This window comes from Rhinatrema bivittatum, chromosome 8, assembly GCF_901001135.1.
Source record: "Rhinatrema bivittatum chromosome 8, aRhiBiv1.1, whole genome shotgun sequence".
In the NCBI taxonomy this organism is placed as follows: domain Eukaryota; kingdom Metazoa; phylum Chordata; class Amphibia; order Gymnophiona; family Rhinatrematidae; genus Rhinatrema; species Rhinatrema bivittatum.
In genome coordinates, this window is record NC_042622.1 from 94,812,880 (window position 1) to 94,831,134 (window position 18,255).

General features: G+C 41.6%; 1 protein-coding gene across 6 annotated transcripts in view; it reads right to left on the reverse strand.

Annotated features, from left to right (window-relative positions):
* The window catches only part of EGFL7 (EGF like domain multiple 7), a 38,719-nt gene extending 20,711 nt beyond the window's left edge, over positions 1-18,008 (reverse strand). For 3 of the 6 annotated variants that reach the window (XR_003858080.1, XM_029611082.1, XM_029611079.1), the window contains exons 1-2: positions 17,795-18,008; positions 631-825 (exon numbers count right to left, since the gene is read on the reverse strand). Coding sequence is in view for 4 of the 6 variants with exons in the window: in XM_029611082.1 (XP_029466942.1) it covers positions 631-710 (80 nt within the window). In the remaining 2 variants the exon portion in view is untranslated. Of the gene's footprint in view, positions 1-630; positions 826-10,306; positions 13,353-14,416; positions 14,488-17,794 lie in introns of those variants that run through there. The other 3 variants (XM_029611080.1, XM_029611081.1, XM_029611083.1) reach the window with 3 other exon arrangements.
* Positions 18,009-18,255: the final 247 nt, after the last annotated feature.

Below are 18,255 nucleotides of genomic sequence, written 5' to 3' on the forward strand. Positions count from 1 at the left end.
CCTTACAGTTTTACTCAAAGGCTGCTCCTCCCTCAATTAATTCCATTTGCCTTTATCATTTCCTAAAGTTTAAAGGACAGGAGGAATAAATAAAAGCCTAGGGGTAGATATTCTGTGCCTTATGGTGATAAAGAACACTAGAATGATTGGTAACCTCCATAACCAGAACTCTCCTTAAACATTTATAACTCCAGTGGCACAAGTGGTGATAATCAAAATCCTAACACGGTTTTCTTTAATTGTAGTTTTTCTTTGTGTGTCCTACCTGTCTGTTTTGACCTGATTGTGAATGCCATGGAGCAGGGATGTGCATGGAGTGTGTCTGCATAGCATTGTATTCATCTGATATGCACTAAACAATAATCCTCTCTACCCACTGAGAAGTTAAGAGTCCAAAATATACGCATCTGATCAATCATGTGACTTGGACTTCTAAACTTGACTTTTACAGTATTTTATTTTATTGATATTCCACCTTTCAGACACTTCAGAGTGGATTACAGTCAGGTACTGTATATGTTCGCCCTCTTCTGCTTGACACCTTGAAAAAAAAGGTCATTCCCATTGTGGCTAACAGAAAAGCTCTGTGGTTTCTGGAGGGCTCTGATGTGCAAAGAAAATAAATCTTACCCAGAGCGGTACAAATAGCCATTGCCAGTCACACCGAGGATTAGAGTAAATCCCGCGAGGAGGCAGCTGATCCTGCACATTTCCTGTCCACTGCTGGGTTTCTCCACTGTGTGCTTATTGTGTGGAATGGCTGCTTGTCACTCTTTGTTGGACCAGAACTGGCTCCGAGGGCCTGGACCCCTTCAGCAAGAGACCCTGGAATTAGAAGAGAAAGTTATCTAAGGATGTAACTTCTGTGCTAGTCCTCTTAGACAGATTTCTTCTTGAGAAGATTAGAAATCAAGTTTAATCCGACCTTCAGTAGCAAGTTTGGACAAGTGGAAGGTTAAGGCAGCCACACAGAACTGCTACAAAAACCCACTCCTTTATATATCTGATTCACACCTGATGTCAGAGTGTGTATCACCCTCTTTCTGACATCTAAAGTCACTCTTTGCAGATGTCTCTTGGCAATAATAAGTTAGCATTTCAGTAGTCAAAATGCAAAATGATAAAATGCATTGGAGAGCGTGCACTATGCTATTCTGAAATGCTATATATTCTCCAGATGCGAAAATATTTTAAAGGAAATGTTATTTCTTCAATATAAAAGAAGGCACAACTCAGATTTCCAGATACTGGTGCAATCAGACAGCGACCAATGGCAGGGCAGCTTTAACACTAATTGGCATCAAAATGTCCTCATGTCTCACTGAGATGTAAAGTAGCTGTCAACTGAAGGATTACAAGTTTACTTTTTAGGCCACATGCCAAAGGAAAATATCTATGAAGTCACTGTATATGTGTCCCTCTTAACTTCTGTATTTGGTGACCTATCCACACACCAAATTTTCAGGGCGTGTCCGGGATGAGGGGCATGAGAAGAAGGCGTGGGTTGTTTTGGATCCACGCATGTGTAAACTGTAGATGAAGGGGCATATTCTGAAAAGGAGACCCCCCTTTCATTTCCAGGTGGAACTTCTTGTTCTAGTTGTATACTGCATTGTGTTTGGTACATTCCTCACAAGTAAAATTATTTCTGCTAAAAGCAAAAAAAACAAAAAAAAAAACCGGTTGTTTTTAGGTCTCAGGACATTAGAGAAGTGCAACAACTCATGCTTGAGTTTGTGTTATATGATTTTGATGTACTTTCTGGAAGCTGAGCACATTCAGGCCTAAGAATTCACTTGGCACATGCATAAGCACACATGACAGTTTCTGTGTTAGAGGATTGTGATGCATCGCAATCCCCAAGGCATCATTCTGTTGTGTATGACTCCTCCGTATACTCTGAACTGATAACCAAAACTTGTAATGTATATGCTTATAACTAGGGATCGGGAAACAAAGCAAAATATGAACCCAACTTTATTCAAGGCTTTTGGATTATCAAAGTAGAATCCCGATAGGCTGGGTCAATCATGACTCAACTAGAAGCACCATATTTTGCAAAATTTGGATCTTTCTGAGCTGATAAGGCTAAAGCTGAGTATTCACAGATTTGTGCTTATAAATCAGTATTCTGAATCTGTAAATATTTGAATACATCCAGGCTAATCAGGATATATTAAAAAAAAAAAAAAGTAGGTTGATCCATGTCAAGGCTGTTTATCAGAGTAAATCTGAGCCCAGTATTCAAAGATCTGAACCTAGATTTGAAGTAGACTGGAGGAGACTGCCCCATCAGTTCGGTTATTTTGCTCTATACTGCTGGACTTGTTAATGCTGTTTTTGTTGTGTAGTTTTTATTGCAAGCTACTTGTTGTTGTATGTATTTTAATTTTGGTATGTATTCTAGAAACGTGAAGGAGGAAAAATTTGTTTCACTTTCTGGGTGCTTATTCAGTTTGTTCATTTAAATGTTTATTTTTGCTTGACAAACAAACTAAACTGACAAACAAAATTAAAAATCCAAAACAGAAAGAACTGAAACGGGGGGCTCCCCAGCGCCACCTCACCACCACCAATGCCATTATACCCTCAGGTAAGCCTGGGCCCCTCTAACCCCCACAAGTGAGCCAGGGCCTCTCACCCCCCCCCAGTTTCCACAGGGTCTTCTTTGATGTAGAAAGGGGCAGGAGCAATCCCCAGTCACATCTGCCCTGCTGGATCTTGAGGCCAGTGCCAATATTTTACTTCCATAAAACAAAATGGCATCCGCCTCAAGCCCAACTGGATATTTATTTAATTTTAACTCTTTTTGTACTTCAAAATTTACAACTTCAAGACCAATATCTTGAGAAACGGAACCAGAAGAAAAAAAAAAAAAAAAGTCAGCAGCTACCGTTGACCCAGAAATTTAAGTTAGAACCATTGGCGAAGCTGGAGTAAAGCCATGGCAGCACTATCGCAGTAGGTCCAGACTGAACAAATGTATCACTATGAAACCCGGTCAACTGGCTGGCTTAAAAAATATATATATATACGAGACATCCTTATTTCTTATGTAACACCGATAAGGATATTTTATTTTAAATTATGTACCCAGTTGCAAACGCCTCAGTCGCATGAAGAGAAAATGTTTCTGCTTTTTCTGAGTTTGTTTAGCAATGTCAGGAAACACTAACCTTAAAATATTAAAAAAAAATAAAATCTCAGCATAGTATTTAAAAGTTTTAGTAGCCAATTTGTCTAGTTCCAAGGCCAGGGTTACTCTTAGGGTAGCCGAGGTGGCCGTTTCAGTCTGAAGTCTTGAGTAATGCTGATACAAAGTTAGCCCCATCATTTGAGACTGGTAATAGCTCCTGAAAACTTCCACGTGTTGCCTCTTCTCCTCTTGTAAGAAGAGATAATATGCTTTGGAAATAGGCAAACTAGACTGCTCAGGAACACCTAATATTTCCAGCTGCTTGTCACTCTTTGTGAGATATCAATGGCAGCTTAGGAAAGTAAATAAGATGCAGATTTCTGTTCCTAACCATATGCTCCAAATTTTCCATCTTAGCAGATGGAGAGTTCTCTTTAACAATAGTCTCTTGAACCTATTTGACATGGTCCATTTCACTATTAATTGTTAAAATTTGTTGACCCAAAGTTGCAGAGGAGCTCTCTAAAGGCTGAACCCGTTTATCTAGATCCATGCATTTTCCAACAAGAGAGAGTTCAATTGCAACAATATGGATCTGCCAAGCCCTCTATAGCATCCCAAGTAGATTAGAGGGTAAAAATTGCAGGTCTTAGACTAAAATGCAGCTGTTCGGCTTGGGAAATGGGAAACACTCACTGCACCTCATCAGTGCCTCTAACCTAGTCCCCCGGTGGTGATGAACTAACTCCCTTTGTGCTCCCTGCGGGAGTCATTGCATCAGTGTTATCACTGAGTGATTCTCTTTGCCATGACTGGGACGCATGGACTGCAGCAGGATTTGCAGGAGGTGCTCTATCCACCGGGCTCAAGGACACCATAGTGCCTAGGGGAGATGGGAACATATCTTCCCCTTCCATACTCTCCAACGTGGGCATCCATCGGAAGAGGTTGCACCTGCAGGGTGAATCCTGAGCTTTGGCTTCCTCTTCCATCCCAAAGGTAGCAAAACAAGAACAAAAAATGCAAGAAAATAGGAACACACCAGAGGGACCTCATTCATAATGGACCAAAAATTGACTTTTGTTATGAAAACCACATTCCTTTGAAACAAATGCAAATCTCTAACATTGTTTGTATTGTAAGCTCTTGTTTTAGTGTTTTATGTTTTATTTTGTAATTCGCTTCGAGGATTGGTTTGTATAGGTGAGCAAGGAATGTAATAGAGGAAGTTTCATTTTCGCATGGAGTCGGCATGCTATTGTGCGTCAGTGTTACCCTCCACTCTCCCAGTGTAAAGGCTTCATCCATACTCATATAGAGTAACTGGTTCTCATTGAGGTCAAAGAGAAATCAGATCCGTTTGGTTTTAAGACAAAAAAAGTCTTTCTAGGCAGAGTGGTTTCAAAATTACCCCACACCCTTTCCATTAGGTCAGCAGCACTGCATGCAAGAAGAAAAACCCATTCAATCAAGAAGGCAGAGGCAGAATTCTTAGAGGATCAGTAACAAATAATTGAAAGCAACTTTTGACCTCTGGGTCACAGAATTAAAACAAATAAAGAAACAGATCTTGCCCAGGATTTTCAAGGAACATAATAACACAGTATCATAATAAATGATGGCAGATAAGGACCAGCTGGCCTATCCGGTCTGCCCATTTGAGATTCTTCCTCTCTGGTTCTCTACCACTTTGTGCTTTAGGATCTGAATGTTCATCTACCCAAACACTGGCTCCAGCCTCCTTCCCCCACCACATGTATTTTACCTGATCTCTGCATCTTATTCCTAGTATGTCCCCATATCTATCCCAAGCATGGCCAAGTCTGTTCACATTTTTTCCAAAAGTTCTACATGCAGCCTAGCCAGATGTTTAATCATAAAATATATAAATTGCTAACAATGCTTTTCTTTAGAAGTTTAGTGGGAACACCCATTGTTCTCCCTTCATTAGTTTAGTTTTTCCAGTTTCTTTGTGTGTGTGTGTGTGTGGGGGGGGGGGGAGTTAACGGAAACTACATTTCCTTACAGCAATACTGCCCAAATGGTCAGAGTATATTAGTGTCAAATATAGTCACCCAGAAACTCAAGTCCACAATTTGGAGGAAAGATTCAAGAAAATAAAAAACTGAAAAATAGAAATATACATGATTATGGCCATAAGCCTATGTAGAGATAGTTGACGGAATTTACTTTCAGAGTATTCCACTCATGGCACACCACTTAATCCATTTCTAGAAAACTGGATGTTAGTCCAATAATAAAAAAAATGTATTACCTTATATCATTTGTTAATCTTTATTTTAGTGGCTAGAAAATAATTTTAGGTTACATCATATGGGAAAGATCTTCGATTTTCATAGTGAAGGAGGACTTTACTATTTGCTCCTAAACCACATATTTCGTGGAGCTAATGATGCCGCTTTGACAACTTTCACTTTCATCTCAGCCGCACACCATCTTTTTCACTGTTATCAGAGGTTGTTTGAAGGAGGCGGGGGGAGTTCCTGCTGGACTTTGTTTCCAGCACTATGCCGACAGGATAAACCCTGCCAGAGACCCCCCTTCTCCTCCACCAGTGAAAGCGCAGGGAGTACAGCTGAAGCCCCCAGCGCCAGGAAGGGAGACGGAAGGTCCGTGTCCTCCGAGCCCTGACAGCTCACTGGGACAGAAATCCCACACCAGGTGAAAACACGATGCCCACTCCCTGCTTCGCCCTCCCAACATTTCCTGCTTTGTTTCATTTTGTTTTTAACACTACACGAAGAAGGAACTGATGACATCTCATTTGTTTTCCTTTGCTTCATTTTTTTTTTTTAAAGTTTGTCCAACCCCTGCTGCACCAACCCCCATGCCCTTCCCCCGATGTCCCCAGCCTCCCCCATGAAGTCTCTAAAACCCATTTCAATCTTCACGGGGCATGAGTGACTTCCTGTCACGCCAGCCACACTCCTGTTGCAGAGCGAGACCGGCACCATTGTTACTTTCTTCCGTACAAAATGGCACCAGCCTTGGTCTGACGACGCCATTTGAAATAATGAAGCAGGAGTAGGCTCCAGATTTTCAGGACAGGTTGATCCAGTCCTGATTTTATCCATTATATCAAGAGATTTGTTCTGGTTTCCCGATTGCAAACAAGAGGACAAGTCCCTGGCATGCAGTGGGGTAAAACCAGGACTGAATTAACCTGTCCCGAGAATCTGGAGCCAGTGGTAACCCCAGGCAGGAGAGATCGTGGATCGCTCCTAAACTTTTAAACAGAGTTTTAGAGGGCCCAGGGAAGGCTGGGGGCATGCAAGGAGGCCCAAGAAGTGAGTTTTAGAGGGGTTTGCAGTGCGGCAGAGACTGGGCAATGTTTTATTATTTTTTTTCCATTTCAAATAAACAAAATGAAAAAAAAATGATGTGCACGCTCCTACTTTATAACAACCCTTGAGCTACTAAGAAAAGCAAGGAGTCCATCTCCACAAAAGCAGTGGGGTAAAACCAGGACTGGCAGAGGACCGAACAGTGCAAGTCTCCATGTTACGCTTCTTCTATAACTGACTCACTGGCTGCCTGTCATTATTTAAAAACAGGAGAAAAAAAAATGATGATTGGTCACTACTCACACAACTCACCCAGACAGTATTTAAAGCATGGTTTCCTGCCCGAGTGAAGCTTCCTAGCTCTGATTTGCTTTTCTTTCATGTCTACCTGCAGGTAGCATTCTGTGATTCAGGAAAAAAACAGCAATTATCAAACGCAAGAGCCTCAGACCACGTTTGCTCCCCATTTCATTAATAAGGAAACCTGGTCCTAACAAGCAGGTAATGGCAGCAAACCGCAATAGCACAGTGGGCCTCCTTGTCAGAAACCCATAACGGCCTGTCTCCTACCGTTTTACAGGGATGAACTGGTCAGCACCAAATGGCTCCAAGTACATTGCAAGCTTTGCTTAATGACCTTAAAATACCTTCTCTCTAATTAATAGTCTCTGCTGGGTTATCAGCCAGAATGAGGCCTGATAGCAGTATAATGGCACAACAAGAGGGGTCGATGTGATAAACTCTGCCTTAAGACTGTGAACATTTTCTTGAACACAGGCACTAAAAGATAAATGTAATTCCCACTACAGTGAAGAAAATTGTATGCTAATGCATTGGGAGTTAAAAATGTGGACAGACACAAAGCTGTGTGCTCAGCACAGGCTGATCACACATTTTAATTCAGGTGATAGGGGAATCTCTAGGATAAGATTTATGAGCACAAAAATCAGGTTTTGTGATCCGCTTTGAAGAATCTGAAAGGCAGAATATTATTCAAATAAATACAGACTTATCTGCCAAAGCGTTTATGCTTGTTTCCTGTTCCTAAAATATGGACGTATGCACAGAAAACATGCTTTGTGCTGGCACAGCAGGTTCTCTTTGCATAAAATGCCCACTTTGGGTCCCAGCACCCGAACTCTGGCTTCTGCCCATAGACTAATCCTAGCACTGGAACCTTTATCTCTGACCAGGAGTAAAAGTTCCAGCACTAAGAAAGCACGAGTTAAGCCAGAATGCGCATATTTTTTTTGTCCATAAGACTCCTTGCTGCATCAGAAGTAAAAGTCTGCACAAAAAATATGGGCACAGCTGTGGGTAAAACTGTGCCCCCTGCATCTTATTAAATCTAGCCCATAGGTTTTTGTAAGCAGGAAGGCGAGCCAAAGCTGGGGGAGGGCTATATAAAGATGAGGGGAAACCCCATAAAACCAAGCTAAAAGCAGACTGCAGTGCCAGAGCCTGCCCAGGGCTGGAGAGAAATTCTTGGAACCTTTTGCACGCTAAAGAAATCTGCATCCACACCTCCCCCCCTTACATGACTTGAAAAGGTGCATTTCTTTTCCCCCCAGAATAAACACCATGGGTTAGTGGAGAAGAGTGGGTAACACTAGAGATGGGGGTGGGGTCCACAGTCCTGCAGCAGGAAGGGAATGTGGAGAGAGTGGATGTAATAAAATACATTTGGAAAACTGGCAATCATTGTGTCAGATTTTCTCTCTGAGTGCATCTCATCTCCTGTTGTAAGAGCTGCAAAGCCAGTCAAAGTTTGGACACTGAGCACAGGGATGACACTACTCTACTCTTAGCAGGATGCTAGGCTCTCAGGCAGTACCATTAACGTACCGCAGTGAGAGAAGGGGATAAATACTGGCTGCCCCTATAGTTTTCATGATTTGGCTCAGAAAAAGGTGGACAGGACAGAACTGATAGCTCTGGTCCTCCCACTGCCACTTTCTGGTGTCAGTTGGGCACACAAGACTTCTGAAAAGTCTTATCACCTTGCAAAGAAACAGGACTCAAAGTTTTGCTCCCCGGTGAAGTGTCTAAGAGGGACTTTCAGCATTTTGGTTTTCTGATTTAAAAACCAAAACAAAACAAAACAAACCTTGCTAAAAACAGAAAAAACAGAAGGGATTAAGATTATCTTCAAATAGTTTGGCAAACATACCAAAAGCCACAAAAACTATCAGTTGCTTATTCTCTATCTAGAGACGTTGATAAATGATCTGAATTTGGTAAAAATCTGAGTCACAGAAGAGATTATTTAAAGTGCCTGTAGAGGATATTGCATTTATATCTGAGGGCCACCCTGAGGATATTTTAGAGAGTATCTTTTTTTCTCTGTATTTATCTGATGTAGATTTTGGTTATTTGTCTTGCTTTGTACAAAACAATACAATAATTGCATTGAAAACAAAGAAAACATGGAGTTAAAAATGTCTGGCAAAAACGATCATTTATGGATCTAGAAAATAAATATTTAAACACCTGTTTTCTAAATATTTTATATAAAGAGAGAAAGAACTTTACTTTTCTTAAATCACCTTATTTACTTAAAATATGGAATATGATGGCAGATAAGGACCATGGCATGAGGCCCATCTAATCTGTCCAATTTCAGTCCTGCTGCAATTCATAGATCCCAGTTGGTCTCCAGCTATCCCTTTGCTTCTTTGCCAATCCCAGGCTTTACCCCTCACTCTCCATGCTTACCACAGACTTTACCCCCCCCCCCTCCTCCCCCTATCCTGGGCTTTCTTGAATCCCATTACTGATTTTATCTCCACCACATTTGATAGAAGGCCATTCCATGCATAGGTGCCAGCAATTTGGGTGCAGTGGGCGCTTGAGCACCTTCAATATTGAGAAAACTTCTTAACTGGGGGCAGGGAGGGGTGGTTTGTATTGAATTTAGTACCGCCAATTATGAAAAGTGGGTTCCTATGGTTCCGTGCACCCTCCACCCATCCTAGTAAGCTTCCACTTGTGCTGAAAACAAAATGCATACATTTGAATTTTAAAAGATGATTTCATATTCCTCCTTTTGTTTCTGATCACCTACTCAGACATGAATGATACTGATACTTTATGGCTTAATAAAAAGGTCATTTAAGGACATGCCTTGCAATCCTGACCCCAGTCACTGAACTATCCCCGTGTTTTGTACATGATACAACATGTTCTTATCATGACTAGGATGCATCCATTGACTGTTACTATTGGATGTTACTCTAAGCAAGGTGGTCTGCTGAAAAAATCTGAACATGGCACCTTCTTTACAATTAGCAAAGGATTAAGGCTATGTTTGGACACCATGGGAGATCGTTGGCACTAGGGGGCGATCTGCCACCAAAAAACTGGTCGGCATGACCATCTGATCTATTCTAAGCTCATCGCCAGAGCTTCCCAGACAAACCAAAGGCTGCAAATATGCCAAGTCCGTATCAGCGCCTCCTCCCAAGCAATCCTGAGCAGACATTAAGAAAAGCCAGAGTCTGCAAAAAGACTGGCCAAATAAGGGAGGCGAGTATCCACTTCTGATTCCTCCATGCGACCGATTTGGACTTTTCGTCCAGCGCTTGCCTCCCCCACCGGGCTTTCGCCATGCAGCTGCTTCTGGGTTCCGGATCCCTGCGGAGAAGGGGAATCAGGATCCTGCATGCAGGGAAAGCAGCAATATCCTGCAGGGCGAGCGGTGCAGGGGCTCGGGTTTTTTTTTATTTGCTGACCTTCACTTACTCTGTGGTTCCGGAAAGTCCATCCCTGGTGACCCTGAGAACAAGTCAGGCCCCAGCCCCTGAAGTCGCGTCTGTCGCGCGCCCCTTCCCCCTTTTTTTTCCTCTCCTCCTTTTTTCGCACTTACTGATTTTAATACCCAGAGCTGGGAAAAGCCGGCTGGTCTTTCCTCTCTCTCACTCTTCTTCCACCCTGCTAACTGTTTTAAATCCAAAGGGCTGATGCTGCTCATCACTGCACTGAAACCGGGGGGAAGGGAAGGGAGGGGATCCCCTCCCTCACGTGCCAGCCAGAACCCTCTCCCCTCCCCGCTTCTCTCCCTACACCGGCAAGGGAACACCCTCACAATGACGTCATAACGGAGGGCGCCCACCTGTCAGCTTTCTTGGTTCGGCTCCTTTTTGCATCGTTTTCTACTTGAATCTTGCTTTCTTTTGGTTATTTGACAGATTTGGTTGATTTAATTTTTACTTTTTCATTTGTTTGCTAAGCTGAGTTTTGGGAGACATCTCTTTGGTTTTCCATTGTTTGTTCACTTTTCCCTCCCCGGTGCTGCCGAGAAATTTCTTCATTTCGTCTTTTTCTTCCCTCATCTCAATGTGTTCCCCCTTTCCTCTTGTGTTTTTCTGTTTTGTATTAGTTTTACCCCATGTCCTTTCATGACTTCTCTCCAAGCCTGAGACAGGAGTTTCTCTCTTTTCCCCTTTTCAGTTAATAACCTTTTTTCTCTTCTTGTCACTGTTTGAATCCCCCCCCCCCCCCGGAAAGAGGGGGATTCTTGACCCGACCGCCTCCCATATCCTGGAGAAAATATTTTTCTTTCCATACAGTCCTCTTTCCTTCTGTCTCTGAGCAGGTTTTTTTTTTTTTCTTCTTTTCTTAAATTTATTCCCGCCCTTGCTTTATGGGCGGTGGGGATTTAAACCTCACTTATTTATTGTAAAATTGTATTTAAGACCTCCCAGAGACAGAGATCCGTCTGGGGCTTTAACCAACTGCTAGCCCTAATAGCCTTACGTGCAGCGCACAAGGGGGGCAGTTTTCGCTCCAGTCTTTTGGGCAGTGGTATTTTCATCTTGTTTTGCACGCATTTTTTGTTTGTTTGTTTTGCTTTCCCTTAGTTTGTTTCAGCCAAAACCAAGGGTTCTCCATGCCATCTGAGACACTGCACTGTACTAAGGGGGAATCCCCTTCTCACCTTCCTCCGGCAAGAGGGAACACCTTCCCAGTGACATAATTGATGAATTAAACTCCCTTCCCATTTGGTTTCTTGATTACCACTAACACTGGACCAGGAGCAGAGTTTAACATTTACTGGAGCTGGCTCAGTTCTTAACGACTGTTTGATCCCCTTGACTAGAAAAACGGATCAATGGGATATTCTGGAATCCTATATGGGCTATTAAGTTGGTCTCAACGGTGTAGCCTAGTGTCTTGGTATTAAAGCAGGGCGAGTGTGAAATTAGACAAAGTATCTGGGGTTGCTTGTATAAAACGTAAGGGCTAAAAAAAAGTTACTATATTCGCTGGAACACAGAAAGCTAGAGGCTTGGGAAAAACGCAAGGAGAAAGAAGACGCATGGAATGTGGTACTCAGGTCGTTATCATCTATTAAACGTTGTGCTAAACCTGTGCAGGAGGCAAGGAAGGGGCCGTCGCCTAAGCAGATTTGAGGGCATCCTTCCTTATAAAGGAACACTTTTTATCACTCACAGAAGTTATACAAGAAACTGAGGCTCGTATGGGTACTAGGAAAGATGATTCTGTAAAGCACACTGGATATACAAGATACAGGAGATATGATTACAGTCCGACACCAAATACAGGTGTGATGAGGGCCATAGTATGGAGAATATAAGAAATGTGTCCAGAAACTAAAGCAATGTTTCATTATTTCAACAGTAATGAAAAGGAAATACAGACATCGGGGTTTTTTTTTTTTTAAATACATTAAAATAGAATCCAATGTATGTCAGACATCTATAACCTGCACTCTATGCTGTCTGATAGTCTTATTGTAAAGCCAACTTACATGCTGGCAAGATGTGAAATACAATTCTCTCCACTAGGTGGCGCTCTGCATACTTCAGTTTTTTTTTTTTTATAAAAGATTTGTGCGCAATAAATTAGGTGATTAAAAATTATATTTATCTAGGTATCTTTGGTTTATTAATATTTGCATGCCTTCTTCTATAACAGAATAGAAGATGACAAGTAGTCCACTTCTATAAGCCCTAATAGGAGATTTGTTAATTCTCACTAGGAATTTTTTTCTTTTGTCTCTGTCCATTTCACAATTTCATGATTTTACCACAGAAAATATAAAACCTGTAAGTTTTAATTCAGATGACCATGCTCCCCAAACAAACAAACGTCCTAAACAAACCACATTCAAAATACAAGACCATGCTGCTATGGCTCTGTGTTTTACAGTTTCTTGCATCTGAGAAATTTGTTATAACGTTCAAATCATTATATATACCTCACTAAGCCAGTCTAAACCAAGATTAATGCTTTGAATGGTTTGTATTAATTATAGCTAAAAAGTTAGTAAATAATATCCCGATGCACATATAATACAATTGTCTATGATTGTTTAATGGTAGCATTATAAATTATATCATAATCTTTTCTTTGAAGTGTTATCCTGGCCACATTTTTTCTTTGATTTCTATTCTATGGCATTTACTTGTCTAAACCCAGAGGCAAGAAGCCAAGGGCCAGAACATATTCCAATTCCAGAAATCTTGGCTCTAGGTAAGAAGAGCAGCACACGATTATTTGCTGGTTTTCGCAGGGGGGGGGGGGGGTGGGGGGAGATGCAAAGGGTTGCTGCTGTAACAAGTTAGGATTTCTAGGAATCCCCTGACATTACGATTTGGGAGGAAGATGCACGTTACCCATCTATTAGGGCAGTTGCTGTTTAAGATCACTTATATACAATGGATTTCAAAAGATTTAATGTCAATCCAAATAATCTACAGTACCTCTTATCTGGTGAGCAGGTGGTTTATACCAGTGCATTCTTTAATCAGCACCACCACTCTTTTTTTTTTTTTTTTAATTAAGAGACGAAGTTTAATGCTTTGTTTCGGGTTTTTTCCCTCCCTAGCAGGGTCGGGTGGTAGGGCGTTAATTCCCTCATATCATATTGTTCAAGTTCTCCAGCTCAGACAAAAGGCAAAAAGAAGAGACCCTCCTTGGTTCATGGTTGGGACCTTACATTTGACCATTCGGCCGAAAAAAAAAAAAAAAGGCTGAGAAGCATTCTACTACTTAAAACTGACTGAAAGGCCCAGCATTTTCTTTCTGGTTGACCTACTCTACTTAGTTGTGATCAGTGAGGTACAAGTAGCTTAGAGTGGGCAGCTGCAAGACGAGAGGATGACGTGCAGGGCACATTCCTACAGATCAAGGGTTCCCAAAATGAACACAAATGATTTAGTCTGAATTTAGTTTTCTAAAAAGTGTGTTAATAAGAAAAAACAAAGGATGCAAACTGAGGAGTACAAAACCTTTTTTCTGCCAGTGAATGTGGAGGACCGGAATGTTACAAGCAGTAAACGTATTTTTTCCCCAACACTAGAAGCCCCGGGCTGGGCATCACTAGGGTAGGGTGGAAAGAGATATTTCTTACTTTTTTCAAAGTACTTACTGCAAGAGACAAGGATTATCTGCTGACAGTCTCTGTTTCTATATATCGTATCGATTACTTTCTTTCCCAATCTTTGAGGACAATTTTCAGAGCGATTTATTTGGACAAAATATTTACCTGGGCAAACTAGGCTGGCTCAAAATACCCGCAGGCATTCACATCATGCTTAATTTCAGCCGGGTTAAAAAGAGGTATTTGGGGATGCAAGAGCATGCATACATTGGCATTTTCAAATGTTTGTGCACTAATTTCCCTGCAGTCAGCTGCCACGTAATTAGCAGGTACAAAGTATGTGTCCCATTTGTATATGCGGGCTTGCAGCTCGTTATCAGAGGGGAAACGAACTGCAAGACGTACAGGTACTGAATTGCGAGCGTACCTCACAGGGATGTGAGTCAGTCCAGATTCTCTTCCTAGATCCGTATTTTCTGTTTTTGCCTTGTGAGGATGGAAGAACTGATACCCAGACAAAACAAAAAACCAAACCCTGACATCTATGCTTTTTTACATGTTTTTTTTTAACACTTTCACAAGATAAACATGGACTGCAATTAGGTACTTTACTGGAGAAGATATACTCACTTCCAATGAGTGGCCTTCACTCATTTTGTCAAACCTTGAACGTCCTCCGAAAAGCCATCGTAAAAATCAGCCTATGAGGAAAAGAAGTCTCTAGTCCAAATGAAGACTTAATCGCTACATTCCTTCATTATTGGCTGCATTATTCTATTGGTACATTTATTTATTTATTTATTTATTTATTTATTTATAATTTTTTTATGTACCGCCGCTCATCAAAGATATCACGTCGGTGTACAGTGAACAGGAACTTATGCCGGAGCGTTATACATTTAACAGGGTTATACAAGCGTTATACATTTAACAAAGGTTAGTAAATACATCTCTTCCAAATAGCGTTATAACATTAAAATTTAAAAGACTACTTCGAAAAGACAGAATATGACCCACCAATGTCAGCATTTGGAATATATATTTATCCGTTTCACATGTGCTGGGATCAGGGTCAACAAACAAGTTGTAGTTGGTATCTTTTATTGGACTAACTCAATACACCGGTGACTAGCTTTCAAAATCTAAGGTGATAACGGGGTCATGGTTCTCAAAAGCTATTCATAGATGTATTGATTTAGCCCGCTATAAAGCTATAACTACAATTTGTTTGACTCTTATTTCTACATATTCAAGTGGACTAACACGGCAGGCACAATACACATGCTGAGATAAGCAAGCATGCTTATTAAGTCTTACGGGTGTTTCCAGCTAAAGACTGTGTTCTTTAATTTAGTTACCTTCATCCAGCAGCCGAGAATCTTTCTCGTTTGGAGACCCCCCCATCCCCTGTGCAAGTGCTAAGAGGACGGTGTCAAAATACTTTTCTTGCTAGCCCTTCCTGTTTGTCTGTTTTCTGCAAAGTTCTCTGTGATTTTTGATTAAAGATCCTCGCAGTTTCAGCCCTTTCAGAAGTGAAGCATTTGATGAGGGAGATATAGTCAATGACTGGGCTGCAGTGACTATCCCAGGCATTGCAAACGGGTCTGCGGTAATTCCCTATAAAATACAAGCTGAAGACCGAGAGAAGTGTGTGTGTGCGCGCGCGCAGTTTGAGCAGAATTCAAATCTATTTTGCAGCGTGAAACAAAGAGCACTGGATACCAAGCAGAAGTTTTGTAAGAAATCTGAGCTTTGCATTTCCGAAAAAGATTAATCCATTTGCTTTAACAATCTGCTTAATTGGCCTTTAAACTTTAAAACACTGCTCTGAAAAATTTTAGTGGAGGTCGCCACTGAAATTAACTGAGACAAGAACAGTTAATTACGTTCAAACAAACTGAACAAGGAGAAAGAGCTAACTTGTATGTTTCATATACCATGATAGCCAAAGCCCTTACTGCCACTAGCCATCACTTCAGCAGAAAGGAGCCCCTCCCTTAAGACAAGCGAAACCTCCATCAGTGATCCAAACTACAGGGGCTGATAATAAATAGATGGTTAAGCAATATCTAAGAATTTAGAAAACAATGCAAAATCTCCTCATTTTGACTGCAAACCTGAAGCACTGTTGGTTTAGCTGTCAGTGAATGCCTGCAGAAGAAGATTGGAGGGTACAGGAGGACTGACTTGAGCTAACAGATTGGCAGCTTCTGGACTTATGCATACATGAGTCTAGTTAGTTACCATGTTTTTTAAATTAAATTGAAGCCTTGTGTCTTTCCATCTCTAAATGAAAAAAACTATTTAAAAACTTCTCAACAATTCTATGTTTTTTTGCTGTGTCCACAGCATTTGTCTGTGCGTTAGGTATCCTGGACTATTTCATATTTGAAAAATGAATTGTTTTGGGGGGGAAAAGTCTGAAATGTATCTGCCAATGAAAATACCATCCCAGCATCTCCTGTCTCGCTGAGGAAGAGAAGACATCCATTGTGGGTAAGCTTAGATTTAATCCCTCGAAAGACTTTTGATAAAGATGGTGTCCGCATGGAGTAACTTGGTGATCTATGGTTCAGTTCTCTTTATCTGCTCATTTAAGCAAAAGGTAACCTTTTAGGTTTCACAAGTTGTTTTGCATCCCAAAATTCTAGCCTTAGACTTTTAGAGGGCATTTTCAAAGCAATAGCCACAAATACACAGGCCTAGCAGAATACTGAACTCTTCTGCTCAGCTAATTGTATACATGCTTTTTTGGCAGCTCTGCCCCTGAATTGGCAGCCTGCACAAATGGGAGCTACGAAGTAGGGTGCACATATTTGGCATTAGTTCATTTGCAAAGGTAGTAGTTTCCCTTTGAAAATGAGCTGCATTGTGCTAGCGGACACCTTGCAAATAGCTGGGCTGTTCAAAATTCACCCCCCCCCCCCCATAGTTATTCCCTAAGGAGAGAGAAATGACACCTGCACATTTAGACAGGGTCCCTGGCGCTTGCTTTGAACTGTGCCATAGTGCATGCAGGTCCAATAGCCATATCAATCCTGGAGGAAGCCCGAGTCTTGGCAGGCCGCCATATCTAAAAGGCCAACATAAAAGGGGGCAAGTTTCAAGCTGTGCCTGCTTGTTGCCTGTAGACTTTGGTGGGTAGATTTTCTTGGGAAAGTAATGTTCATCATGTTTGAAAATACAATCCATGTATGTTCTTTTCTGATCCTGCCCAAAACACGCCTCTGAGAACACCTCCCTCCAAAAGCAGCTAAAAGTACTTTTAGCAATTTTGAATAAGGGCAATTATCAGACTTTGAAAATCGACCTCAAAACATTCACATAATAAATGAGCTTTTGAGAGCACATCTGCAAGAAGGGAGCGCTGTAGTTTCAAAAGCCTTTGTAATACAATGTCTTTGCTATGTGGATCCTTTAAAAGGTATCACAGCCTGCTAAGACTTTTGTGCAGATGTCTCCAAGTCATGAAGCCTGTCCTGGGTTTATCCTGTTGCATTTTATAGGCCAAGTACCAAATTCTCCTAGAAAAGCAGGACCACATGGCATGATAGTTAGATGAGGGCTGGTTTAGCATGTCTCCTATGACATGGAGCTCCCTGATCACCTCACCGTGCCAAAATGCCTGAACAGATCCACGTTCCTCTCTTCCTGGACTATAATTCTGATTGATGGGTAAATAAACTAGTATGTTACACATCAGCTGAATCCCACATTACTGTTTAGTGAATAAACATGCATTGTGTCAGTGCAAGCTGCTTCAGATTTACTGCCGGTTATTATTGATTTTTGGCATATTGCTTTAGCAAGTGCAAATCGTGTTCTATATTTTTGTTGGCTTAACCCTTAATAGTTTTAGGGCCTGATTCATAGACATAGGATGGAAAGAAGCCTTTACAAAAATCAGGCCTTTGATCTCTCTTGCCACCCCAGGCATTTTTTCCCCCTTGTCAGTAGAAGGATCTCCCTTTACCCCGGCTAGAGCTAAGCCCCCTGCATGCGCCATACCTTCAGTTCTGTGTCCCAGCTCCCTCTGTATGCATCCAGCCATGTGCTTGCCCTGCAGGTGGTGCCCTTCTCCCCAAGGCACCTGCCCAAAGGTTCCAAACATGGTGGCACTCGATGAACCCTCAAGCTGCTTCCTCTTCTGTTCCTTGCCTCGTCTCTGCTCCTCCTTGTCCCTGGGACTGGTGTAAAGTGAGGGGAGGTGATGGGGATACTTTAAAATGTGTGCAGGCGCGGCCTTTTATGCTGTCCTTCCTGTATAAATCAGGATTGGGGATGGACAATCCCAAACCGGATTTCCTGTGTGTGTTTGCAGCTGATAAAGATTTTTGGTAGAACAAACACTTCAGGTCTCACACAGACCAGGGTCTAATGAGATTGCAGAGCACCGGGCTTCCCTGAATGAAGGGACAGACGACATTATGTGTTCCTTTAGCATGCTGTCTTGTGGTTTTACAGTATTT